Here is a 24826-nt window from a genome sequence, read left to right as displayed (position 1 = left end):
TCCCACCTCCCACCTCCCACCCTCCCACCCTCCCACTCCCTCCCATCCCTCCCACCCACCCCTCCCCACCCATCCCCTCCCCTCCCCTCCCCTGGCCACCATGTCGTCGGCCACCTCAGGCACAGGCACTGGCGCAAGCACAGGCTCGGGCTCGGGCCCGTCAGCAGCCTCGTCGTCGTCGTCGCCTGCCTCGGTCTCGGCCTTCTCCGTCTCGTCGGCAGACTGTGCCAGCGCATCCGCATCCGACGCACTCTCCTCGCCCCATACCCATGGTGACCATGCCCATGCTCCTCATCCTCATCCTGCGGACGACGACGCCATGCCATCGGCAGGCGATGCCGCCGTAGTGGACGATGCCGCCCCCGCGATGGACGATGCTGCCGCCGCCACAGCCACCGATGCCGCAGCCGCAAATACCGATGCCGCCGCAATGGAAGACGCCGCCACAGATAACGACGCCGCCGCAACGGATGATGCCGCAGCCGGTCCCGCAGACGTGATTGCCCCTGCTTCGGCTGAGGCCCTCCCGGGCCTGGGATCGGATCCTTCGCCGGGGGCAGATACCGTGCTAGCGGCAGACGGCGGCGAGGTGGAAAGCGACTCGCTCGATGGCGAGCCGGCAAACGATGCCGATGCGGCCCCGGCAGAGGCTGCTGATCCAGATGCACCTGTGGCGGGCGACAACCGCGCCGCCGCCGAGCTACCGCATGCCGCTTCCGCTGCCGCTGTCGCTGCCGGGACCCGTCCTCCGCAATCTGACGGCGCTGCCGCTGCTCTGCGCGACGAGATCTCCGCACTCAGAGCCACCAACGCCACGCTCGTCGAGACACACGCGACTCAGGTGGCCGCGCTGCAGGCGACCGCAGCCTCGGCGTCCGACGCGCTCGCCCTCACCCGCGAGGCGCTCGAGGCGAGCAAGTCCAAGACAAGCGGTCTCGAGAGCCAGCTGGAGAAGCTGCGCCTCGCTGCCGCCGCCGAGGCCACTGCGTACTCGACACAGATTGCCACCCGCGACGAGCAGCTTGATGCGCTTCGTGGCAAGGCTGCCACGCTCGAGGAAGAGTCGGCCGCCGCTGCCGCTGCCGCTGCGGCCCGCATCGCCGACCTCGAGGCGGCGCTAGCCGAGCAGACTGCCGCCACTGCCGACGCATCGGCTCAGGTGGCACAGCTAACTGACGCGCTGGCGACTGCTCAGACCTCCGCCGCCGACGCCGCCGCCACGTCGTCGTCTCGCATCGCCGGCCTCGAGGCCGACCTTGAGTCTGCCCGCGCCGATGCAGCAGCCAAGTCCGCCGACAACGACACCGCGCGCGCCGAGCTGGCCTCGCTCAAGGACCGTCTCCTCGACATCACCACCCGCCTCGCCAACGCGCAGTCGGCCGAGACCGCTCTGGGCGACGAGGCGCGCACGCTGCGCAACGATCTGGAGGCGACCCGGACCTCGCTCGCTGACGCCACCGCGTACGGCGAGGAGCAAGCCGCCGCGCGCGAGGCTGCCGAACTCGCCCTCGCCTCGACCCAGGCCTCACTCGCCTCGGCCCGCGCTGACACCGAGGCCGAGCTCGCCGAGATGCGCGCCGTGGTCGAGACCAAGGAGAAGATGATCCAGGAGGTGTGCGCCGGCCACTTTTGGGGTTACGATGCCACTGGGCGCTTTGTCGGTGCTGCTGCCAACCAGCGCGAGGCCGTCGAGCTCGCCCGCCGCGGTTGGCAAGAGGTCATCTTCTACCGCGAGAACGCCCTCGCCCGCGCCGACGCCGCCATCGCCGCCGCCCCGGCCGTCCCCGCCGCCACCATGACCACCACCAACACCGACGATTAGCCGTCTTCCTCCCGCCGCCACCATCGCAATCCAATACCATTGATCTGATGACCTCCGCCCCCTCCCCCCCTCCGCCCCCCTCCCCCCCCCCCTTTCCCCCCAAACCCACACGACGACCATGCCATCGCCCCCCTCCCCTCCCCTCCCCTCCCCCTCCACTCACTGGCATCCCCACCCCACTCGTGCACCCATTTCCACACACGCACACTCTCTCACACACACATACACACACACGCACGCATATACACACACGCGTACACACACACGCACTACACCCTTAGTACGCCCCCCCCCCCCCCCTCGGCCCCCTCACCCCGTCCCCGATCCCCACCCACTGACGCGTCCACCCCCACACCCCCCACACACCCCACACACCCCTCACCCTCCCCTCACCCGCCCACAGCCTCCCCTCCTACTACGCTACCATGGCTGTCGATCCGCGCGAGTCGGCTACGGCCCTCAACGCGGTCTCGTGCTTTGACTTTACGCTGTTCAAGGCCACACTGGTGCAGATGCGGCGGACGGACGACCTCATCACCAACACCCTCAACGACCTCTCGGTTGGCGCCTCCGAGCCCACCGACGACGCCTGCCGCAAGGTCTACAACTCGCTGAAAGAGCTGTATGACCTGCGCCGCTCCAAGATCGACGGCTGCCTCGGCGAGCTCAAGGCCGAAATGGCCGCCCTCAACAAGGAGCTCGAGGCCTACCCGGACGACCCGGACCTTGCCGAGGACATCTCCTCCATCCGCTGGAAGCTCGACGCCCTCTACACCGAGGACGATGTCGAGGACATCACCCAGCGCCGCTCGCTCGACGCCTTTCGCGCAAAGTGCCGCTCCTTCCGCGTCCCGCGCTCCCGCGCCTCGCGCGAGCGCACGGCCTCCAAGCCCGACCCGGTCGCCTACGTGCCCAAGGCCTCGCGCTTCGACTGAGAGGCGAGCAAGCGCGTCTGTCTATCCCGCTCCGCGCCCGTGCCTCCGGCTCTTCCTCTCCCCTATCCGCCGCCCCACCCACCCCTACCCTACCCGTCACGCCCGATCGCACTTGGCCCATTGAATCCACATACCACCATCCACACTTACAACTGTTTACCGCATTTGGCTCAGAGCTCGACGTCAGCTGCTGCGAGCACGTCCGCCACCCACGTGTCGTCGACGTCACCAACGCCAACGACGCCGGCCCATGCTGCCACCGAGTCGACGCCACCAACCTCGCGGACCACAAAGTCCAGGATCTCGAGCGACATCTCCTCCAGCGCCTGCGACGGCTTGCGGAGCGCCGCACCAAACGACTTGATCCACGCTGCCGTTGTCCGGCTCCCCACGGTCAGACTGGGCGCCTCTTTGGTGCCGGCCACTGCCGCCGCAGAAGCCGCTGCAGACACAGCCGAGCCGGGCGACGGCCGGGCGTCGCGCTTGAACACCTCGTGCATCTTGTCGACCATGGCAAAGAGCGCGAGCGCCGGCGCGAGCTTAGCGTAGCGCGATGCTTCTCCCGCTTCCGCCTCGCCGCTGGGTCCGGCCTCGGCCCGTGCGCTGGCCCGCAGGGCGCCCCACACCACCGTCCGTTTGAGGAATGCCACTCGGGCCGCAGCCCAAACGTCGCGCGGCAAGAGCCAGAGTGAGGCCACAAGCATAAACCCGGCGTTGTCAACGTTCTTGGCCGCACCTGCCCACTCGCCCACCGGCGTGTTGAACCACGCCTCAAGCGCAGACGCAAACGCCGCCCGCGAACTGGCTCCAGAGCCCGAGCCCGAGCTCGAGCTCGAGCTCGAGCCCGATGCCACGTCGAGAACCATAAGCCCGTGCTGCAGGACGTGCGGTAGCGCCTTGATGTTCGACTCGCGCCCACCATAGTCGACAAACGAGTCCTGGTCAGCGTAGTGCAGCAGCAGGATCCGCACATCGTGCGCCAGCGCCCGCATCCGCGGCATGTCCACGCGGCCCATGCTCGAGTGCAGCTGGTTCCAGAACTGCTCCATGTACGTCAGGTACGACGACTGCTGCGTCGACTTGCCGTACATCGGATGGATGTTGTTGCATCGCGAGTGGTTGTTGCGCAGCGCAGCGCCCTCCCATTCCTCCTTGGCGCTCTTGCCCTTGCGGTCGGCCTCGGCCGCCTTTTGGTGGCAGGTAAAGTGGACCACGTTGAATTGTGTCACCGTCGAGTACCCGCGCTCACTTCGCGATGCTGTATCGTCGAGCGCACGCATCTCGTGCCGGGTGGTGTACACGTAGAACCCCAGCACGTCGTCCGGTCGGAACTTGTACCCTTCGCGGCAAATCATGCACGCGTCGCCGGTCTCCTCCTCCACTTCAGCGAGGTTGATGCCCGACGACTTGTCACCGGCCTTGGCCTTGATCACGTTGCCTTCGTCGTCGACGTTGAACCCGGCCTTGCGCAGCGTTTTGATCTTGTGCGCCAGTGCCTTGGCCGCCTTCTCCTTCCGCGATGCCTCGCGCAACGACTCGATCGCTTCAGCCATCGCCTCGTTCTCCTCACCGGCAGCCCGCAGCAGATCCTCCGCCATCGACCCGATGTTGAGCTCTGCCAGCGAGACTTCCTCCAGCAGCCGGATCACCTTGAGCAAGTCGTTTTCCGCCAGCGCAGCCTGCGACGGCGCGTGGCGCGCCACAAGCCCGGTCAGCGCCCGCAGCGCGTACGGCACCCCGGGCTTCTCCAGCGAGCCCGCCCACTTCTTCGGCGTCTTGACAAGCACCTTGGCTCGCTGCTTCTTGCTCAGCGGGAACGTGCTCGACAGATACGCCGTCGCCTTGCCCACTAGCCCGGCGTCGAGAAGCAGATCCTTGAGGCTCGCTCCGCCGGCGTCGGCCGGAATCGCGTGCGCAAAGGCAATAAAAGACTCGAGGTACAGAACCTTGAGCGCGTCGTCGGGCGCAGCGTCAAAGGCCTCAAAGTCACACACGGGCCCAAAGAACTCGGCAAGCCGCTCCATGCCCGGCCGCGAGCCGAGCGTCAGGAACGGCAAGATCCGTGTCATCGACTTGACCAGCGCCTTGTTCTTCCGCACCAGCGGCGACGCCAGCTTGTCCAGGAACATCCCGACTTGCCGGCACACCTCCTCGTCCGACACAGCCTCGCGCCCGCTCGCGGCCTCGGAGCTCGCAGCCTCGAGCACCACCTTTTCTAGCACAAGGAGGAGGCCCTCGGCAATGTCGACCTGCTCCTCCTGCGGGAACGTGATCATGAGCTTGTCCAGCAGTGTCGGCACCGCATTCAACTCCAGCATGGCCTTGCGATTGACAGCAATCTTGCACGCCGTCCCCAGCAGCCGCAGCACAAGCGCAGCCTCTTCGCGCGCCGCGTCAAATTCCGAGATCGCCGCAATTCGCGACACCATCGCTGCAATGCCGCCGCACGAGGCAAAGATGCCCGTCAGCGCGTGCTCCACCTCCGGATCGACCTCCTCGGTCTCTTCCTCCTCGAGCTCGTCAATCATCGGCTCCGTCGCCTCGCCGTCGAGTCCCTGCAGCCGGAACGTCACCTCCATTGGGTCTGTCGATCCCGTTCCGTCCGACGACGTCGTCTGCCACACCTTTTCGTACACCACCGTCACCGGGAGCGAGAGCGAGATGATAGAGACCTTGGGCTCGCGCGCGTTGCGGTTCCGCACAAGCAGCTCCATCCCGTTATCGTCATCGATGAGTCCGTACAGCTCGAGGTCACGGCAGATCTTGTTCTTCACGTCGCGCATGAGCGGCCCAACCTCGTTCGACGAGTACGGGTTCTTGTTCATCGAACCGCGAATAAACTCTTCCTGCGTCCGACTCTTCTTGAGGTTGACAAACACCTCAGGCTCAACCTTCTCCGGGCACACAATCGAGCACAGCTGCTCAAAGATGAAGATTGGCGTCCGTCCCTCGCCGTGGTTGTCGAGTGCCTTGATGCATGCCACCATGTAGTTGACCGTGTCGGCCTCGCTCTCCGCGTTGAGGTCGCCAATGAGCTTCTGCAGCTGCACCGCAGCGTCCTCCGTCAGCTTGGTCTTCTGCACAATGAGCCCGCGGAGAGATAGGAATGCGTCGAGCACATGCACAATGAGCTGCTCGCTCTTGAACCGCGCCCGCACAGGTGCCACAGCCACAAACCGCACAAGCAGGTTCGTTAGGAACTTGAGCACATAGCCCTGTGCAATGTCCGTCGTGAGCTGCGTCTCCAGCGATCGGATCCGCTCAACCTCATCCACAATAAACTGCGCGAGCTTGGAGAGGAACCCGCGCGCCGTCAGGTAGCAAATTTGCGCCTCCGAATTGACCAGCGCCTCCACGAGCCCAAAGAGCTCCTTTGACGCGTCGCCCGCACGCCCGGCCTCGCCGAGCAAGTTGGTCGCAAAGTCGAGGAACCGGAACGTCCGGTCCTCAGACTCGGCGCAGAGCGAGTTGATCAGCCGCACAGTCTCGGCCCGCACCTCAACAGAGCACGGCGAGAGGAGGAGCGTCGCCACCCATGACTGCTCCGCAAAAGCCGCAAGCGGCGAGACAACAGGCGGGCGGCCCATCGCTGCCCGCCACTTGCTTACGTACTTTTCCGCGAGGTACCGCGCACGCACGCTTGTCTTGCCCATCGCACGCTCGCGCCTTCCCTCGCTCGCCAAGCCCTCGCGCCACGAGCTGTAGTCCTCGCTCCCGCTAGCCCACGCGCCGTACGACACTCGCGGCGCACCCTCGACAGCCGCAGTTGTCGTCGCGAGCTCGGTAACCTCGTCACCTCCGGTCTCGGCCTCAGCTTCAGCCTCGGCCTCGACCTCGCTCGTCGGCTCACTTCCGCCGGCGGCGTCACGGCCAGACAAGCCCCGCCTCGCCATCAGCCGCATCACACTCCTTCGGATCTCCGGCGGCAAGTCGTCGGGATTCAAATCGGGCGTGGAGGTCAAGATTTGCTCCACCATGAACGCGTCGAGATCGAGGTTCTGATTCGAGCCGTCAAGCGCAGCAGCCTGTGACGGCGCCGGTGACTTGTCCCGGGCGCTCGTACCAGCCTCGTCGCTCCCAGCCTCGCTTGCGGCGCCAGGCTCGGAGCAGAGCGCAACAACGATGCGGAGGCACGGCAGGATGATCGACTGGGTGAGGATCGGCGACGAGGCACCCACCTTGACCGCCGAGAAGAATGTCTCCATTGTCAGCCGCAGCCGCGACTCCCAGCACGAGTCCTCCAACAGACACACATCGCGGAGGAGTTGCATCTCGTTCTTGATCACCGCCGCCACGTCGAGAGCCCGGTGCGACGAGAGGACAAAGTTGAGCTTGTTGCGGAGGAGATCGTTGACAAGGGCCGTGCCCTCCTCGTTGTCCTGCACGTACGCAGTGAGAACGCGGCGGGCATCGCCACGGGCATCGGCTGAGCCCTGGTGCAGGTTGTTGCCCACCAGCTCCTGGATGACGCCGCGGGCGACGAGGGCTGACCGCGCCGACTTCTTAGTCGCCAGCTCCTCGAGCAGCGCAAGCGCGTTGGACACAAACGCGTTGCCACAGCCAAAGCACTCGTTGGTGCAGCGGAGCTGGACGCTGTGCGACTTGCGGCTGGCGCCGCTCCGCCCGCTTGCACTCCGCTTGAGGTACGCCACCAGCTCGCGTCGCGTGCCCAGCAGCGTTTGCACCGAGTGCGAGAGCGAGTTGAACGCCGACTTGCACGACTTGCCGTACATCTCTGCGAGCGCCGAGATCTTCGAGTTAACACCAGGGCTTTTTTTGCTCTCCGAGCTCGTGATGCTCGACGGCAGATGTGCAGCAACCGATGAGCCCACGAGCGGGCGCAGGACGTCGGCAGCCGAGAGCGACGGGTCGGGAATGGCCTGCGCCAGCGAAGCCATCGGTGCCTTGAGCTCGAGCATCTGCTTGTACCGCCGATGCGCGTTGGCCGATTCGCGGTCGATGGTCTCCAGCGCCTTGCGGTAGTCGTCGTCGTCGACAATCTTGTCAGCCGAGAAACTCTGCCTCGCAAGGAACATAAAGTCAAAGCGGCCGTAGCGGCAGTAGCCACACTCGTTGCAGAGAAAGGCCTCGAGGTTCTCGTAGTTGATGTTGCGGCACTGCCGGCACTGGTACGCGTTTTCGTGGCAATTGGAGCACACGCCGTGCCGGTCGCTCACTGGCCGCGAGCACCGCGGGCACATCAGCCGCTCGTTTGCGAGCGCACGAACATTGTCGTACAGCTCGGCGTACTCGAGCTTAAAGTTGAGCGCCGTGACCGGAATAGGGAGCTCGACCTTGGCCTCCGACGCTCCGCGAGGGACCTTGATCGAGAGCGTAGACGTCCAAAGCGACTCGTTGTTCTTGAGCTCCATCATGTCCGCTGGCTTGTTGTTGTAGTAGAGCTTGATGAGCGCCACAGACTTGCCCGACTGCCGGCCTTCGCCAATGCGGACAGCCACAAACGAAATGTCCATCGACCGCTCAAACCGGACCACCACCGTCGAGTCGGTCGACTTGCTCTCGGCCTTGAGGTCGTCGAGCGCAACGCCTGAGAACGGTGCCTCTGGGTCATTGCACACCAGGCACGGGTCGGCCTCGAGATAGTAGCCGTCAAAGTCGACAAGCGAAGAGAGCGTGCGGTACATGTGCGAGTTGGGATGGTCTGCAACAAGCGCGTTCTGCACCGAGAGGCCAGACATGAGCGCGTCGTACAAGCACTCCATCGACGTTTGCGACGGCACAAGCGCCCCGGGCCTCGCCGTGGCCTCGGCATCGAGCTCGAGCTCGCCGATGACAAACGTCATGAGCTCGGTGTACTCGAGCCCATTCCGGCCGTACGCCGAGACAAACTGCAGCTTGGCCGCCAGTGTCTCAAACAGCGCCAGTCGCTGCTCGTCCGACGCCGAGTGCCAGAGCCAGTGCAAAAAGTTGCGCGCGTGTGCGCGGATGCTCCCCTGGTTGGTATGCAGGAGGAGCGCGTCGACAAGGTCAGAGACCTCGTCCTGCACCCCATCGAGTGCGAGCAGCGCGCCACGCGGAAGCGGAACAACAGGAATGCCCTCGGCGGTAGGCACCAAGACCGAGACGTTGAGCCCGTCGCCAGGCTTAGCGCTCGTGGTGCTCGCCTGCCACGCCTTGAGCGCTGTGCGACCAAGTCCGGTCAGGCTCTCGGTGGTGAGGCCAGCCGGTGCGTAGAGGTCAAAGTCGCCCAGCGCCGCATCGCCATCACTCTCGTCGACGTCACTTCCGCCCGCTGCGGCTGCCTTGGCCTTCAGCGCCTCCAGCAGCGGGAGCGAGACAAGGGCAAGGACAGCCAACTGGAGCAGAGTCTCCCATGTCTCGTGCGGCACCTTGGGCACCACGCCCAGTAGCCGGGCCAGCAGTGCCGGTCGCGACGCCGTGTACGCCTGCCAGTTGGCCGGCCGCGCCGCGGCAATGGCGAGCATGGCCTTGGTCGTCTGGATAAAGGTGACTGTCGCATCGTACGGCAGCTCGTCGTCAAAGTTGTGCGAGGCCGCAGCAAGCGCGTCGAGCGCTGCCTCGGCCTGCTGCAGCGCATACCGGTCGCGGAGCTGGTAAAGAGTCTTGATCGAACCGGCCACGGAGAGAAGCACCATTTTGGCATCCATCCGCGCAAACGCGGTCTGCGGCGTCTCCACATAGGCGCAGAGCAGGTCGAGGACGTCGGCTTCCGCAAGCGCAGCAACCACTGGTGAGCTTGGCTCGAGTGTCACCTCGTCCCACACAAAGCCTGCAAAGGCCTGCGTAAACTCGGCTGCGACCGCGTCGCGGGTGACCGGCTCGGCCTCGGCCTCGGCGCTGGCTTCGGATTCAGCATCATCCTTGCCCTTGCCCTCGCCCTCGCCCTCGCCCTCGCCCTTGCCGGCTTCGTCGACTTTGGTCTCGGGAACGCCTGGGTCGCGAATCGGGAAGAGTGAGCCGAGGAACTTGAGAAGGCCGCGAGCAAGAAGGTCAGAAAAGTCGGCAAAGAGCGCATCAGCCTTGCCTGACTTGCACCTGCTCGCCACAAAGTCCTCAGCAAAGAACGGCGAGAGCGGGTACACTGGCTCGACCTTGGGCGCCGACTTGAGCAGCGCGCCCGGCATCGAGTGCGCCACGCTGCCGCGCGATGCACGCGAGGCCTCGAGTGCGTCCGGCGAGCGCGAGAGGAAGCGAGTCTCCAGGAGCTTGCGAAGGACAGCGACGGCGGTGGTGACCGCCGGCGAGGTGGCAACAGCTCCGACAAGCGCGTCGAGCGCGTCGTGCATGGCCTTGAATCGACGGGACTCGCGCGCCTTGTCCATGACATGGACCTGGTCGCGAGAGGTGTCGACAACCAGGCCGCCGCGCTTAGACGATGACGACGTCGCCGCCTCGCCGGACACCGGCTCGGATGTCAGCTCGGCGTCGTTTGAGGTCGAGCCCGAGTTGGCAGCCTCGGCCGCGAGTGCAAACACCGTCTCACGGTCCGAGGTCAGCAGCGTGACGAGCGAGATCGAGAGGAGGTAAGCTTCGCCGAGCGGTGTGGCCTCGTGCGGGGCGAGGCTGTCGACAGACTGTGCGAGTTGCGGCGGGAGAACCTTGGAGACAAAGATCGACATGCGGTGAGCAAGGACCTCTCGCGAGAGTGCCGGCGAGAGCTCATCGAGGTCGCTCCACACGTCGCGGAGACCGTTTGACGCGAGTGCGTAGACAACCTGCAGCAGCGGCACTAGCTGGTCGCCGCGGAGTGCAGCATCCGGCGTCGTCAGCCCACTCTCCACCGCTTCGGCAACCGAGTCAAGGAGGTGGGTGAGAATGTGGCGCGGAAGGTCAGCTGCAAGGCCAGTGCCAAAGGCCAGCGAGGCGCCTGCCATAGCGTCCGACTCGGCATCCAGGCTGCCGAGGAAGCTCTCGAGCGTGGGGAGTTCGCCAAAGATGGGCACCTCGACAAGGTTGTGGTCGAATGAGTGGCCACGAAGCTCGGCCTTGGCCTCGAGCGCGGTGCGGGCCGGGCCGGCCGAGCCCTTGGGCGCGGCATGGGCGGCGGCGCAGCCGGCGCAGAGGTCAAACGAGACGCACTGTGCGCAGTGGAAGCGGACAGAGACGATGGGTCTCGTCCCGCACCCATCGCATGCTTTGCCTTCAGTCGAGCGGTAGAGGGCATCGAGGGCAGCACCGGCTGTCGCCACTGAAAGCTCGTTGGGATCGCCCTGAGCAGCGGCGAGCTCTGGATCAAGCGCGGTCCGCCCGATCGATGCCAGCGAGCGGGCGGTGACTGCCCGTAGAGTTCGCGAGTGGGGCGTGAGCAGGAGCTTGCGCAGGTGGACAAAGGCCGGTGCAACGGCCGTGACGGCCTCGGCCGGCACGCTGCAGAGCGCGTTGAGATGCAGGGCGTAGCCGTAAAGAACCTCGGCAAGGCCCGACGCCACATCCTCGGGTAGTTCGAAAGCCGCCAGGCCGGGAGCCGAGTCGACCACAGCCCAAAAGGCGTGGCAGACGGCGTCGATGACCGTGGGCGAGCGGAGGAGGAAGAGCGAGAGGTTCGAGAGCCGATGGTTTGAGAGCTTGCGCAGTGTTCTGATGTGGGCCTCGAGCACGGCCGGTGGTAGAGCGGTGCCCGCAACGGTCGCCGCCGCCAGCTCGTCCGCCAGATTGGAGAGCATGACATGGTCGGACGAACGGTAGTAGGCGTCGGCTGAGCCGTGCGTTGCCCGCAGCAACGCCTTGAGCGGCACATGTAGCGGGCCTGTCGAGTGGGCGGCAAGCAGTGCGGGGAGGCGCTCCAGAATGTCTGCCCGCAGCGGGTCGGCCATGAGCAGCGACGACGAGGTGAGCGCGAGCGTAAAGTACTCGGAGAGGATGGCAAGAGCCGACTGGGCAACAGTTTCGACCTGTGAGACAACCTCGGGCTTGCCGGCATTCGCGGCGGCCGAGTCGGCGGCGGAGTTGGCGGAAGCCGAGCAGGCAGCCTTCTCGGCGGCGGCGGCCTTTTCAGCGGCGGCGGTCAACGCAGCTTCATAGTCAAAGTCCGACTTGGCAAGGCCGTAGACCTCGATCTGGTCAACAGCAGGATGAACCGATGAGTAGCCCGAGCAAGCCGGCGCGCCAAACTCCATCTCAAACTGCGACTCGGACTGGACTGACTCGTCGAGGGTAAACGGAATGTCGTACCAACGGCGGACGTCAGACTTGGTCTTGAGGGTCCGGCCGTGGACCTTGACATGCTGCGGGATAGCGGCAAGGTCCGAGTTGCCAAGCAGAATGCGGACACCACAAAGAACCACCGACGAGTCGTTGATGGCCACCGTGAGGCGCATGGTGGTCGACGGTGCAACGAGCGAGTTGTCGGTCGACGTCAGCCGCGAATGAGCCTCGGACGACGACATGCCTGACGGAAGATCGCCGGTAAAGGTGACGCTGGACGTGACCCGGCGCTTGTCCTCGAAAAACGTGGCCGGAAGCGAGGGCCACGAGCTGGCATCGTCGTCGTCGGTTTCAGTGCCCGAGCCGCCGGAGCTGCCGGAGCTCCCGGGGCCCTTCTTTGTCTTCTTCTTGCCTCGCTTGCTCGAGTGCTTGCCCGAGCCCGAGCCCGAGCCCTGTGGGCCACGGGCCGAGCTGCTGACAGCATCGTCTTCGTCGTCACGGTCGGTGGCCTGTCGGTAAGTCTCGACGAGTGCGCCAAATACCGAGAGTTTTGCTGGGTCGTACGCTGCGTCTGAGAGACGCGACGCCGGCGCGAGCCCCGAGTCACCACCATCGGTCGCAACATTCCACGAGACGGTCTTTCCGGACTTGCTGGAAGCCGCGTCGACGCTATCGCCGCCGCCACTGCTGTTGCTGCTGTCGTTCCGCGAGCCCTTGCCCCCAGACTTGGAGCGCGAGCGAAGCGTGCGGCGGCCAATGGCCAGCTCCCCACGCGAGATGCGGCCGCGAGAGTTGGAGCTCGAGGCCTCGCCCGAGGCCGATGACTTGCCTCCAGCCTGGCCCGAGCCGCTGTTCGCGCTTGATTGGCTTCCGTACTTGAGGGCGCGGAGCTTGGAGCGCTGCGAGTTGGTGAGGGCAAAGATGGAGAGGGTGCCGTCGTCCTGGAGAATGGAGAATCCGGGTGCGTAAGCCGAGAGGTCATCGACCTTGGGCACCAACGGGGCGCAGCCAACAATGTACGACGTCGAGTTGCACGAGAGCTTCTGGTATGTGACAGAGCTGCCCTCAAAGAGAAAGACAACCGGGACAAAGCCCGACTTGGAGAGGGCAAGGACGAGGCCACGGTACTGTGGGAGCTCGATGAAGCGCGAGTAGGTATCGATAGTCGGATTGAGCGGGAGCGAGCGCGACTTTTTCTTGGACGAGTAGAACGAGCTAGACGAGCCCGAGGAGAACGAGGGCGAGTCAAACGACGACGAGTTCTTGAGCTCGAGGGCCTCGTAGGCGATGCCCATTGACTCGTCGAGGCGGTAGGCATACGCCGAGCCGTTGCCGTACGAGGCAAAGAGAACGCGGAGCGTTGTTGAGTACTCGATGGCGATACCCTTGTTGGAGCGGACCGAGGGCTCGATGGCAACGGCGTCGGTGATGATGTACTCGCCGCCGTCGGCAGCGTCGAAAATCTGCTGCTTGAAAATGAGCCCGCGCCCAGTGATGATGAACATGAGTGGGACGTCCGCCGCTGGATCCGTGGTCACGGTAATGTCACGAATGCTGTCGATGCCATCCATGGAAAAGTAGTTGATGGGCGCAAAGGTGTCCGATGAAAGGTCGTAGACCTTGACCCACTGGTTGGTGGCGACAACAAGCTTGGTCTCCGAGCCTGGCACCCAGTGGACGCCGAGGATGACAAGCGAGCCGCCAAAGAGCTCAAGCGAGAGCATGATCGGCAGAATGTCGACGGCGGTGCCAGACGCGTTGTAGGTGACAACTGCGGCCTTGCGAAGACCGGCGACGGCAAGAAAGGCCGGCGCCGCGGGGTTGAACGTCATGTACAACGGCTCAAACTCAAGGTTGGTCGAGCAAAGCTGCGGGAGCGCCGACTTGTTGAGCGACGACGAGGACTCTGTAGAGCCAAGGGCAGTGCCGTCAGCAAGCACGACACAAGCGCCTTCCGCGTACGCCATGCGGCTCGCAGGATCAAAAGCAACCACTGCGCGCTTGATGAGAGCCTGCTGGATGAGCTCGGCGGTGGCGCGCGACTCGGACTCTTGAAACTGTGGCGTAAAAGTGCCCGACGAGGTGTGGGTCTGCTGGAAGAGGATCGACGACGAGGCCTTGGTCACGGACGCGGACGCGTTGAACTTGTCCGACTCAAGGTACGAGGGCAGGACGTCCGAGTGAGACGCGGTCGCTGCCGACCCCGCACCGCCCTGGGTGGCTGCCGCGGCAGCCGCAGCGGTGGCGTCCTTCGCGGCGAGAAGAAGGGCTGAGGCAAGGCGGAGGACGACCGAGGCAGTGCCCTCGTCCTTGAGGAGCCGGACAAGCGGCTCACGGGCGTGCTGTGAGATCTGCGACGCGAGCGAGAGCGCCTCCATCTCGGCCTCGAGCTTGGAGGTATCGAGGCCACGGAACGGGTCCTTGTTTGGCGAGCGGGCGGACGATGGGGTGAGCGGCGGGCCGGTCTCGGCGTTGTCGCGGTCGTCGCGGTCGTCGCCGGCAGTGGCCTTGGCCTTGGCGTCGGCGAGGCCGGGGACGTACTCGCGTGGGTGGAGAGCAATGCAGCCACCGCCGCGGCCGGCGCCGGCGCCGCAGTCGCAGAAGAAACGCGAGTAGCGGGCGTAGGAGAGATCGTGGCCGTCGTGGCACACGCGCGCGCAGACCGAGCAGCACCCCTCCGAGTAGACGAGCGAGCAGGTGTAGCAGTAGTACCAATGCTGCTGCGAGTAGTCTGTGCCGGTATCCTTAAAGGTGCAGCAGAGGCTCGCGAGCTCCTGCGCCTCGCGCTCGGCCTTGGACTGGCCGCCAAACGTCAGCGGGGTCGGGCCATCAGATGCGGGGCGAGAGCTGTCGGTGGCACCGCTGCCCGGGCTTGCGGTCACATCGGAGCGGAGCTGGGCCAGCTGTGACATGCGGTACTCGAGCAGGGCGTCTTCGGCGTCGGGAGCGACGGCCGACGAGGCCTGGGTGAGCTCCGAAGCGAGGTCGGAGAGGATGCCGTCCTTTGCCTCGGCGAGCGCGGCGAGTGCGGCCGAGTCTTGAGCCGGACGGATTGGCGTGGAGAGCGCCATGGGCGGGAGCGGGCGGTTCGACGGGGTCTTGGGAGAGGCAAGACCGGAGCGCATGGCGGCGAGAGCGGCAATGTTCTCGAGCGAGACGGAGCGGCCCATGTTAGACGACTGTAGTGGCGCGTGCTGCTTGCAGAGGAGCATGAGTTCGCGAACAAAGTCGAGGAGCATGCCGAGGCCCTGCAGCCGCGGCGTGGAGAGCAAGACGGCCGTCGGGTCCGGCGCTGCGTTCCACACCTTGAGCAGGGCAACGACGGCCTCGAGCAGGGTCGGAAGCTGGTTCTGGGCAAGAGCGAGCTCCTGCAAAAGGTAAAAGTACTCTTGTGCGCACCCGGCGTAGGTGGAAAAGGCGTCATCGAGCGAAGCGAGGAGTGCGTCAAAGACGAGCTGGCCGGCTTCGGATGGATGTGAGTCGAGGAGCGACTGGACGGTGTTAGTGACGGTCGACGCCGGCGATGTGCCCGAGGTCGGCGACGGATCGGGCTCGGTGGCGCTTGCGGCGCGGGCGGCCGCGGATGAGCCCATGCGAACGAGGCGGCGGATAAAGCGGGCGGTGAGGGCGCGGAGCTCGCGTGGCGGGGCTGCGACCGTCGGCTCGGCGTCGGCCGCCACAGGTGCGACTAGAGTGCCAAGCAGCTTTTCTGCGAACCACGTCCGGCGCCCTGCCGGCTCCAGGCTTGCAAGCGAGGCGAGGACGTAGTCAAAATAGACCGGCGCGGCGAGCTCATCAGCAGAGAGCGAGGGACCGGAGCCGGATCCGGGGCCGGAGCCGGAGCTTCGCGGTGACGAGGCCGGCGACGCACTGCGGAGGCGGGCGAGCTTGCTCTTCTTGGTTCCGGAACGCTGGTCGGCCTTGATGAGGTCGCCGTGGGTCTGGGAGAGGAGCAGAAGCAGGTACTGCAGCGCGGTGCGGTTAATGTCAAGCGAGGTGTTGTGGATGAGGAGCTTGAGGAGCGGGGCGAGCGAGCCACGCGGAAGGTCGACGCCGGCTGGGAAGCGCGGGGCGGCGCCTTCGGGCGCGGTCGCGGCCTCGGCGTCAATGACCGAGTAAAAGACACCGACGTTGCGGGCGCGCGAGCACTTGGCGAGCTTCTCAAAGTAGGTGAGCGCGTCGAGGATGATCGGCTCGATGGCGGCAAATGAGCCGCCGGCATGCATGTGGACAGCCCAAGAGGCGCCCGTGTCGGCGACGGGCGTGGCCGGCACGGCGGCAGTGTCGCCCTGAGCGACAGCCACGTCGGTGAAGAGCCGCTCGAGGCGCTGGAGCTTGAAAAGGTCGGCAGTGTTGGTAAACTGCTCGGTGGTCGGCAGGAGCGACTCGATGATGGATCGGACGCCCTGCTTGAGAAAGTCGAAGCGCGAGTCAAAGACAAAGTCAAGAAGCGGTGGGAGCAGGTCCGGTAAGTGAGTGGCGATGACGTCGAGCTCAGCAAGCGAGGCTTCGTTGGTCGCCTCGAGCACGTCGGTGACAGTGCTGAGTAGTGAGACGAGGGCCGTGAGGAGGCGCGAGAGCCGGCCTGCGTCCACCTTGGCGGCACAGGCAGTGGGCGGTGGGAGGAGAGCGCCCGAGAGTGCGGCGGCGGCCATGGCCGCCGGCTGTGGCAGGGCAAGGAGACCCCAGGCATTCTCGTCCGACGGGGCTGGCCGAGCCTCGGCGCGGAGGCCCGGTGCCAGCGAGCTCGACTTGCTCGGCGCCGGTGAGGCGGGAGGAGCAGACGACGTGCTGCGGACGCCCTTGCCCGACGGGGTCTGGAACGCAGCCGGCGCCGGCGCCGGCGCGTCGAGCTCAACGTCGACAAAGCCGGAGAGCGTGGCGAGACGCGAGCCCCGAAAGTCGGACCAGGTGCTCAATGCGGTGCAGAGATCATCCGGAAAGCCTGCGCGTGACATGACCGACTTGACTTTGGCCTTGGTCGAGCCAAGAGTCATGATGGCGTCGAGAGCGCGAACCTTGGAGTCGAGCACGCCCGGGGCAAGGTCGGCTGCGTCCGGTGGCGAGGAGAGGACCGAGAGGACCAGCTCGCGCGAGGCGGTGGCCGTGGCCTGAATGAGTGAAACCGAGGCGTTGAGGAGCTGCGGTGCGTGCGAGTCGACGTACGACGTGAGTGCCGCGTGAAAGGCGGCGGCGCGAGCAGCGGTGGCGTCGTCAGCATCAGCAGACGGGGCCGGGCCGGCGGCGAGGCCGAGCACGGTCTCGAGCCAGAGGGCCAGAAAGTGGGCAAAGCGCGAGCCACCTGGAGCGAGCGCATCAGACGGCGCGTTGGCGAGCGAGGTATAGAGCGCAAAGAGGGCGTCGAGCGAGGCGGTGATATCAAAGTTGGCAACTGTCTCCGGGGGCACGCCGGCGTCAAGCGTCATGACGCGGGCAAGGGTGCGGAGAGCGTGTGCGCCGCGAAGATCGCGCGGGACGTCCGCCCAAAACGCGGCCGGCTCGGCAAGGAGCGGGAGGAGAACTTGCGGCGGCGCTGGGAGGCGGCCGAGGAGGCGCCATGCGAGTGAGCTCGTGTGCTCGGCGACGAAAAGGCCGCCGAGGGAGCAGCCGCCAGAGGAGCAGGCACAGCGAGGAGGAGCGACTCGAGCGCAGCGTGAAGGTCAGGAGCGAGGCGGCACCGTAGGCGGCGGACGGAAGCTCTGCAAGCGGTGACGGGTCACGGGTGAGCGCCGGCGGGAGGAGCTCAAAGAAGACTGCCGAAAACGGAGGGTACAGTTCGTTGGCCGCGTCGAGCTCATCGGCAAGAGCCTGCAGCGAGTCGGCGTTGTGGGCGGCGAGCGGGGCAGGCCAGGCGACCGAGGCAGGCGCGCCAGGGGTGGCGCCGAGGACCTCGCCAGTCACGACCTCGACGAGCCACGACGGCAGCTTGTCTACGGCGCTTGCCGACGCCGCGAGGCTTGCCATGGCCTCGTACAGCTGGACAAGGTGGCCGAGGAAAAGAACCCGCGCCGGCGCAGCGTTCGAAGCAGCAGAGAGGTCGACGACCACATCGGCGACCGCGCCAAGGTAGTTGGCCTGCTCCTCGCGCTCAAGGAGCGCAAAGACGAGGAGAAGGACGAGGCTAGCCTCGCGCGGCAGGTGGAGCTCCCAAGCCGACGCCGATGCCGCGAGCGCGCCAGCCGAGGCTGCGGCAAGCGAAGCGGCAAAGGAGGTCCAGACGCGAGGCGCGAGGCTTGCGGCGGTGGATGCGTGTGTCGAGTGCGGCGAGAGGACATACACGATGACCCGCGTGACAAAGACAAGGGTTTCGGTGGACATGTTGAGCGGCCAGATGCCGGCAGCAAGGCCTGCGGCGTCGAGGGCGGCGTCGACGAGCGGCGGCGTGAGGAAGCCGTACGCGACCACGTGCTGAGTGAGGAGCCGGAACGCTGTCCGCAGAGGCCCGGCCGAGACGAGCGGAGTCGTCAGACCCGCCTTGCCTTGCTCCGCAGTAGCGTCGGTTGCAGCGACGGCAGAGCCCGGAACAGGCGCAGCGCAAGAGGCGCAAACGAGGAGGATGGCGTCGAGGTGGGCCTTGTGAAAAACGCTGTTCTCGGCAACGGCGGAGGCCAACGCACGGCCGAGTGGGGTGAGCTCTCCGAGAGCATCCTTTGCCACAAAGATGTGACGGACAAGGAGCGAGTGCAGGTGGCGAGCGAGCACGGCAGCATCGGCGGCGGCAGCGGCCGCCATGGAGGCCCTGCTCGGCGCGTCGCCAAACCGGGCGATGGCGCGCGAGGTGAAGAGGCAGCGGACAGCGGGCGCGGCCGGCGGACCGGCAGCAAGCGCGCTGGTCGCAGCAACCGACGCCGCGGCAGCCGCGTCCTTGGACTCTCCCTCACAAGCGGGGTCCTCCGAGTCGTCGTCAAAGAGGCCGCCGAAGAACATGTCAACGTCGTCGCTGTCTTCATCATCGTCGTCGCGGTCGCGACGCTTGTGGGCAACGCGCGAGGCCGGAATGGTCGGCGGCGGCGGCGGTGGTGGAGGCGGCGGCGGGCCGCCGGATGACAACTGCGAGGCAGGCGTCTTGGGCGAAGCCGCAGATGCAAGCATCGAACTGGTTGCGCCTTCCGACGTATCTGCGCCGCCATTCGGCGCGGTAGGCTCGGCAGCGTAAGCCAGAAGCAGGACGACAAGCGCGCTGTCGAGGAGAAGCGGCGCAAGCGTGGCAGTGAGCTCGGCCGGGCTGTGGGCCTCGGCAAGGTCCAGCGTGAGGCCGGGCAGGAGCTCGAGGGCCGAGGCCGGGGCGCTCGGCGAAAAGACCGGGATGGAGAGCGCGGCAGTGGGCGGGCGCGAGAGCTCGGCAAGAATGAGCGAGGTGCCGTAGCGGAGGAGCTCGGCGTTGAGGAAGAGCGACCGCGGGCCTTGCCAGGCGGCAAGGGCGGGTCCGTCGAGCGCAGCGAGCGACACGCCTGCGCCGCGCGGGCCCGAGAGCAGGATCCGGAGACCAAGGGCCAGTGCTGTGTTGGTGGCGAGGACCCGCGAGTCGCAGTGGACGGCGGCAAAGTCGAGGACGGCAGCAAGTGTGTCGGGCGCGACTAGCGAGCCGTGCCAGCTGGCAGTGGCATTGGCGGCGGCCAGGCCGTCGGCGTCGGCAGCAACGGCGTCGTCGCAGCTCGGAACCTCGGCGCGGGCGGCGGCGGCGGCAAGCGAGGCCTCGTAGACGTCGACGAGGGCAAGCGCAAGCGCAGCGGCCCGAAGAGCGTGGTCGGGCGACCGGAAAGCGTCGGGAACGGCTCCGCCGAGCTCGACGGTGGCAACGACAAAGTCGACGAGCGACGAGGCTTCAACAGCAGCGACCGGGTCGTCGAGCGGAGGCGGGGAGGAGAGGAGTGCAAGACACATGCCGAGGAGGCGGGCAACACCGCGGAGCTCGCCAAAGACTACGGCCGCAGTCTCCGTGAGAAGCAGCGCGCGAGTTAGCGGCGGAGTGCTCGCCGCGGCAGCCGCGGCAGCACCGTCGGCCGGCTCGGTAGTGTCTGCGACTCCCGCGCCAGCCGAGGACCCTGATCCGGCCTGCCCAGCGCCCGCGAGAGGCGAGGCGAGGCCAGACTCGGGTGCCGGAGGGAGGACGCGGACGAGTGCAGCGAGCTTGGCAGCGAGCGGATTGTTGAGTGTAGGGCTGGCAGGCGCTGCCGAGGAGGCGTCGCCTGACACGGTAGTAGCCGACTCGGCCCCTGTGCCCGGATCACCGGCGGATGAGGCCTGCGACTTCCAGCGCGCCGGTGCCTTCCACTTTGCGCGGGTGGCCGACTGTGGGCTCTCGGCAAGGTACGCGTCGAGGTCGAGGAGGGTGACATGCGGCGGAGCGGTGGCGTCGGTGTACTCGGCGTCGTCAAAGGCCGGCGGCTGGGCCTTAAAGTCGAGACGGAGACGGGCGAGTGCGCCCTTGGTAATGACAACCTTGGGCGAGGTGAGGGTGGTGAGGAGGACGAGGAGGCTCGAGCGGATGGCGGCGACACGAGCGGCCAAATCAAGGCGGGCACGCAACGGGTCGGCGTCGTTGGCGCCGGCAGTCATAGCAAAGGCGGCAAAGGTGTCCGACGAGGTGTACTCGAGGTAGCCAAGAACAGCCGAGGCGAGGCATGCGACAAGCTCGCGGACAAACTGGGCCAGCAGCTCGTGGCCGGCATCGCTGCGGCCGCGGACGAGCTTGGAGAAGTCTGCAGCAAGGAGCGAGGAGACAAAGAGATTGACCAGCGCCGTGATGTACTCGAGCTGGTCGACGTTCGGCTCGGGCGTGGCCTGGATGACCAGGAGCAGCGGATGAATGTGGGCCTTGACCTTGGGCGGCGACCAGACGAGCGCAGCCAGAAGGTCTGCCTCTTTGAGAAAGGCCACCAACTCGTCCAGTGCAGTGGAGAGCGGCGAAATGCGTGCAGCAGTCTTGCCCGAGGAAGCAGACGTCGGCGATGGAGGCGGCGGCGACCTCTCGCCACCACCGTCCGACGACGGCTTGTTAGCCTGTTCCTCGGCGTACGATGACTTGGACAGTTCGATGGCCAGCATCAGATCGGCATCCGGGTCTCCTCCGGGTCCGGACGACATGCTCCTGTGGAGATGGTTGACGGGGGGTGGAGGGGGGGGGGGGTGGAGGTGGCATGGGTGGGGGGGTGGGGGGGGCTACGTTAGGATTCAGGCTTGGACTTGGAGGCCTCGAGCTGCTCGAGGATCTCGATCTCAAAGTTGCGGCAGTCCTCGAGCGTCATGGGGAACCAGTCGTCGATCCAGGAGACCAGCTGCTTATGGGTGGTGAGGAAGATAGGCTTGTACGAGTCGAGGCCCGAGGTCTCGCCCTTCTTCTGGACACCTGTGTAGCTAAAGGTGAGCATGACTCGCTTGCAGACGGTGATGTAGGGGGTGTCCTTGGCAGCGGTGCCTGCGGCGGCGGTGTCGAGCCAGTCACGGGCCAGCGGGAGGCGGCCGGTGGTAGCGGATGAGACCAGCGAGGGCTCCTCCTCGTCGCAGGCATCCTTCTCGGGCGTGGGATCCGAGGCGATGTTGAGGACGACGACCGGGGTGTCGGACGGGCACGGCTCGGCGTCGGCAAAGACCGAGTCGGGCACGTCGAGGCCCTCGACGTGGCGCGACTCGATGATGACCGAGGCCTTCTTGAAGAACGGGACGTGGAGCTCAGTGCGGATGTTGGGGAAGGCGTTCCAGCAGAACTCATGGACGACCTTGGCCGAGTTGGGCAGGAGCTTGCGGGCGACAGCCGGCATGCGCGACTCGAGGTGGTACACCTTTTCGGTGTACACGCCCTTACCGCCGCGCGCCGGGTCGTCAAACGGCTCCGAGACAATGAGCTCGACGCCCGAGTCGCCGGTCTCCACCTCCTTCTTGGCCGTCCGCCCGGTCATGTAGTGCAGCGCCTTCTGGTACTCGTCGAGCGACGTCGGGACTGGGATCCGGTACTCGACCGAGCGGTGGCCTGGTGCGTACGGCGGGGTGTATGGGAGGCGGTCGGACATGGCGGGGTGAGGGGGGTAGGGGTGGGAGGGTTGTGAGAGGGGTGCGGAACGTAGCGGGGGAGGCGAAGGGGGGGAGAGCATGTCACTCGTGGGGCGACGTGGCACACACATCAGCCAAAACGGCGGGGGGAGAGGGAGGGGAGGGCGGGAGGGAGGGGCGATGGATCGAACGAGGGGGGGGGGGGGGGACTACTGCGGAATGTACTCGTCGAACGAGAGGAGGAGGGTGTGGGCGCGTGCAGCTATGTCGCCGTCGCGGGCGGTGAGGGCGGCGACGGTGGGCACCATGGTGGCAAAGGCCGAGAGGCAGTAGGCGCACTTTTGGCGGCGCTCGTCCTTGGAGATGTCAACGCCGATGTCGTCGACTGGCGACTGAGTGTGGGTGACGAGGAGCGGGCCAAACGACTCGATGAGGATGTGGATGGTCTGGAGTGCGACGGCGACGTGGCGGTCGAGCGCCGAGGCAAGGAGCTCGTTGAGCGGCGGCAGCAGTGCCACACAGTGTGAGAGCGAGTAAAAGTTGGGCTTGCCGTTGAGCGTGGCAAGGACGTCGACAAGGACGGCGGCATCGTTGAGAGCGACCAGCTTTTCCACCGCTGCCGTCGCGCGCCCGTCGGCAAGCAGCGCCCGCACGAGCTTGAGCGAGTGGAGCCGCGACGAGAGCACCGCCTGCATTGGCGGCCCGCTCTCCAGTAGCGGGCCAAGCGCAGTGCCAGCACCAGCGCCACGTCCGGCTCGCACCCCGCTCGGCGCGTGCACAAAGGCCGCAGGATCAAGCCCGAGCGGCGCCGAAAACGATGACGGGATGCCGCCACCCGGCGATGCGTGCGCGCTGGCTGCACTCAGAGTTGCACCCGGACCGGCTGGAGCCGGAAAGCCGGCACTCGGCGACGAGAGATGAGCAGAAGGCACCCGCGCCTGCCGCGCCGCTCGCGGCGACCGCGGCACCCGCCGTGGACCGCCTCCGCTCGAGGCAGCGCCCGCGCCTGCGCCTGCGCCTGCGCCCGCCTCGGCCGCTGCAGGATACAGCGTAGAGACGTCAAGCGGGGCGGTCGCGGGTGTGGGCGCGGATGCATGTGCCAGTGCATGTGCCCTTGCTGTGGCTTTGGCCTTGGCCTTGTCCTTGGATTTGGCCTTTCCTTTGCCCTTGCCCTTGCCCTTGCCCTTGGCCACCGGCTCTGCGGCGCTTGCTAGCAGCTCGGGAATGTCGCGGAAGGGACGGAGGTTGTCGAGGTTGATGAGCCAGCCGCCGATGACCTTGTGGTGGAAGTGATAGCCGACAAGCTGGGTGGCGGCGGTGAGGCCAAAGTCGGCCAGCTTGGGCCAGGCGACCCAGACGACGTCGAGGACCGAGGCCGAGCCGTCGGCCTCGAGCAGCTCAAAGTCGATGACCTTGAGCGAGTCGTGCGAGGCCGAGAGCAGGGCCTCGCCCGACGGGTGGAACTTGATGCAGCGGACGGCGGTGGCCTCGGGCGCCGACGACGACTCGAGCGTCATGGCGTCCAGGTCCCAGAACTTGACGGTCCGGTCAGCCGAGCCCGAGGCGAGGACAAACTCCTTCGGGTGAAAGTCGAGGCTGGTGATGGCGCCCGAGTGGGCGGCAAACTCATGGAAGAGCTTGCCGGCGGTCAGGTCCCAGACCTTGATGGTGGCGTCGGCCGAACCGGAGATGACCCAGCGCCCGTCGGGCGAGAACTTGACCACGCCCACCATCTGCGAATGATCCTTGTATGTTTGGATACAGTTCTTTCGTCGCACGTCCCAGATCTTGACGTTCGTGTCCTGCGAGCCCGAGGCAAAGATGTCGCCGTACGGGTGAAAGGCCACGGCCTTGCAGTTGGCCTTGTGCCCCACTAGTGTCCGCGCCAGCCGCTGGCTCTCCAAGTCCCACAGCTTGAGCGTCCCGGACAGTGCGCCGGCCACCACCACCTCCTCGTTGGCGTCAAACGCCACAGCCTCGACCGGCGACGAGTGCCCGCGCAACGTCATGATGCTCTGCGATGAGCCGACCGCCCACACGTTGACCACGTTGTCGTCGCCGCCCGACGCATACACCCGCCCGGACTTTGTCCCCAGCGCTAGCGCGTTGACCGGTGCTTCGTGGGCCTTGAACTCGGCTGTGAGGGGGGTGAGTGGGGAAGGAGAGGGGGGGGGAGGGAGAGAGAGAGAGGGAGGGGGGGGGGGGGGGGGGGGGGCGGGGGCGGTACGGAGTGGCGGTACGCCGTCGGTCCCGCCCCGACGGAGGGAGGGAGGGAGGAGGCGCGCAGTGGGTGGGAGGGGTGGGCGGTACGCCTCGGTCCGCCCCGACGAGGAGGAGGAGGAGGCGCGCATGGTGGAGGGTGGGGTGAGTGGTGGGGGTGGGGGTGGGGTGGGGTAGGGGTGGAGGGGGTGGCGTCTGGAGGGGGGTGGAGTGGTCGCTGTCGCAGCCAGGTGCCAGTGCCAGTGCCAGCGGAAGGCGGGCGCGGGCGGAAGGCGGGCGCGGGCGGAAGGCGGGAAGTCGGACGAGGGAGGGGGACACCGCCCTTGGCTATTCGACGCGGCAGACGGCAAGGGGGGAACGGGCAGAGATGGCGGGCAGAGTGTGGCACGGCGGCGCGTTGGGGCTGTACCGGGCGCTGCGCAGGGCGGTGGCACGGTTGCCGCACCCGGTTCTCGCCGCCAAGCACGGCGCTAATGTGCGCGAGGCCTTTGAGCTCGCGGCCGCAGTTGGACCGCCCGGCTCGGCCGCAGTCGAGGAGCGGATGGCTGCGGGACGCGCGCTGTTGCGGCTGCTGGATGCCGATGAAGGGCGGCTCGCTGGCCAGCTGCTGCGCGCCGGGAATCCGCGCTGGTTTCCCGATCCGCCGCCCACGCAAGGGGCGGCGGCAGCGGCTGAGGATAGAGCTGGGCGGTCCAAGCCCGGCTAGTGGCCACGCGGCACTGTGCGGCGCCCG

General features: G+C 66.6%; 4 protein-coding genes across 4 annotated transcripts in view; 1 reads left to right on the top strand and 3 right to left on the bottom strand.

Moving 5' to 3' along the window:
* AMSG_12374 (uncharacterized protein) overlaps positions 1-2757 on the top strand; it is a gene marked incomplete at both ends in the record, with an annotated part of 3092 nt that extends 335 nt beyond the window's left edge. The window contains 2 exons of the mRNA XM_013897927.1: positions 139-1780; positions 2269-2757. Of these exons, the coding sequence (XP_013753381.1) occupies positions 139-1780; positions 2269-2757 (2131 nt within the window). The remainder of the gene's footprint in view (positions 1-138; positions 1781-2268) is intronic.
* A 139-nt stretch (positions 2758-2896) lies between these two features.
* Positions 2897-20979, bottom strand: AMSG_10618 (auxin transporter). The gene is made up of 2 exons (XM_013897879.1): positions 17526-20979; positions 2897-17416 (listed from the first exon to the last, which is right to left on the bottom strand). The coding sequence occupies exons 1-2, from the start codon at positions 20968-20970 to the stop codon at positions 2928-2930; spliced, it is 17934 nt and encodes a 5977-aa protein (XP_013753333.1). The 5' UTR covers positions 20971-20979; the 3' UTR covers positions 2897-2927.
* Positions 20980-21050: 71 nt separating this feature from the next.
* Positions 21051-21893, bottom strand: AMSG_10617 (phosphatidylinositol transfer protein 2; the record flags this gene model as incomplete). Its single annotated transcript, XM_013897878.1, has 1 exon — positions 21051-21893. The coding sequence occupies one exon, from the start codon at positions 21891-21893 to the stop codon at positions 21051-21053; it is 843 nt and encodes a 280-aa protein (XP_013753332.1).
* Positions 21894-22077: 184 nt separating this feature from the next.
* On the bottom strand, positions 22078-24224 carry AMSG_10616 (katanin p80 WD40-containing subunit B1; the record flags this gene model as incomplete). The annotated part of the gene is made up of 2 exons (XM_013897877.1): positions 22078-24010; positions 24101-24224. The coding sequence occupies 2 exons, from the start codon at positions 24222-24224 to the stop codon at positions 22083-22085; spliced, it is 2052 nt and encodes a 683-aa protein (XP_013753331.1). The 3' UTR covers positions 22078-22082.
* Positions 24225-24826: the final 602 nt, after the last annotated feature.

Source organism: Thecamonas trahens (genome assembly GCF_000142905.1).
Source record: "Thecamonas trahens ATCC 50062 unplaced genomic scaffold supercont1.62, whole genome shotgun sequence".
Lineage (NCBI taxonomy): Eukaryota > Apusomonadida > Apusomonadidae > Thecamonas > Thecamonas trahens.
Note: the sequence above shows the minus strand (reverse complement) of the source record. Positions and strands in the feature narration are given on the sequence as shown.

Coding starts and splice junctions, on each gene's coding strand:
- AMSG_10618 (XM_013897879.1), bottom strand. CDS start 20,970: ATGTCGTCCGGACCCGGAGGAGACCCGGATGCCGATCTGATGCTGGCC. Junction 17,417..17,525: donor GACCTTCACGCTGCGCTCGA/GTCGCTCCTCCT, acceptor GCCGCCTCCCAG/CGCCGCCGCAAGTTCTCCTC.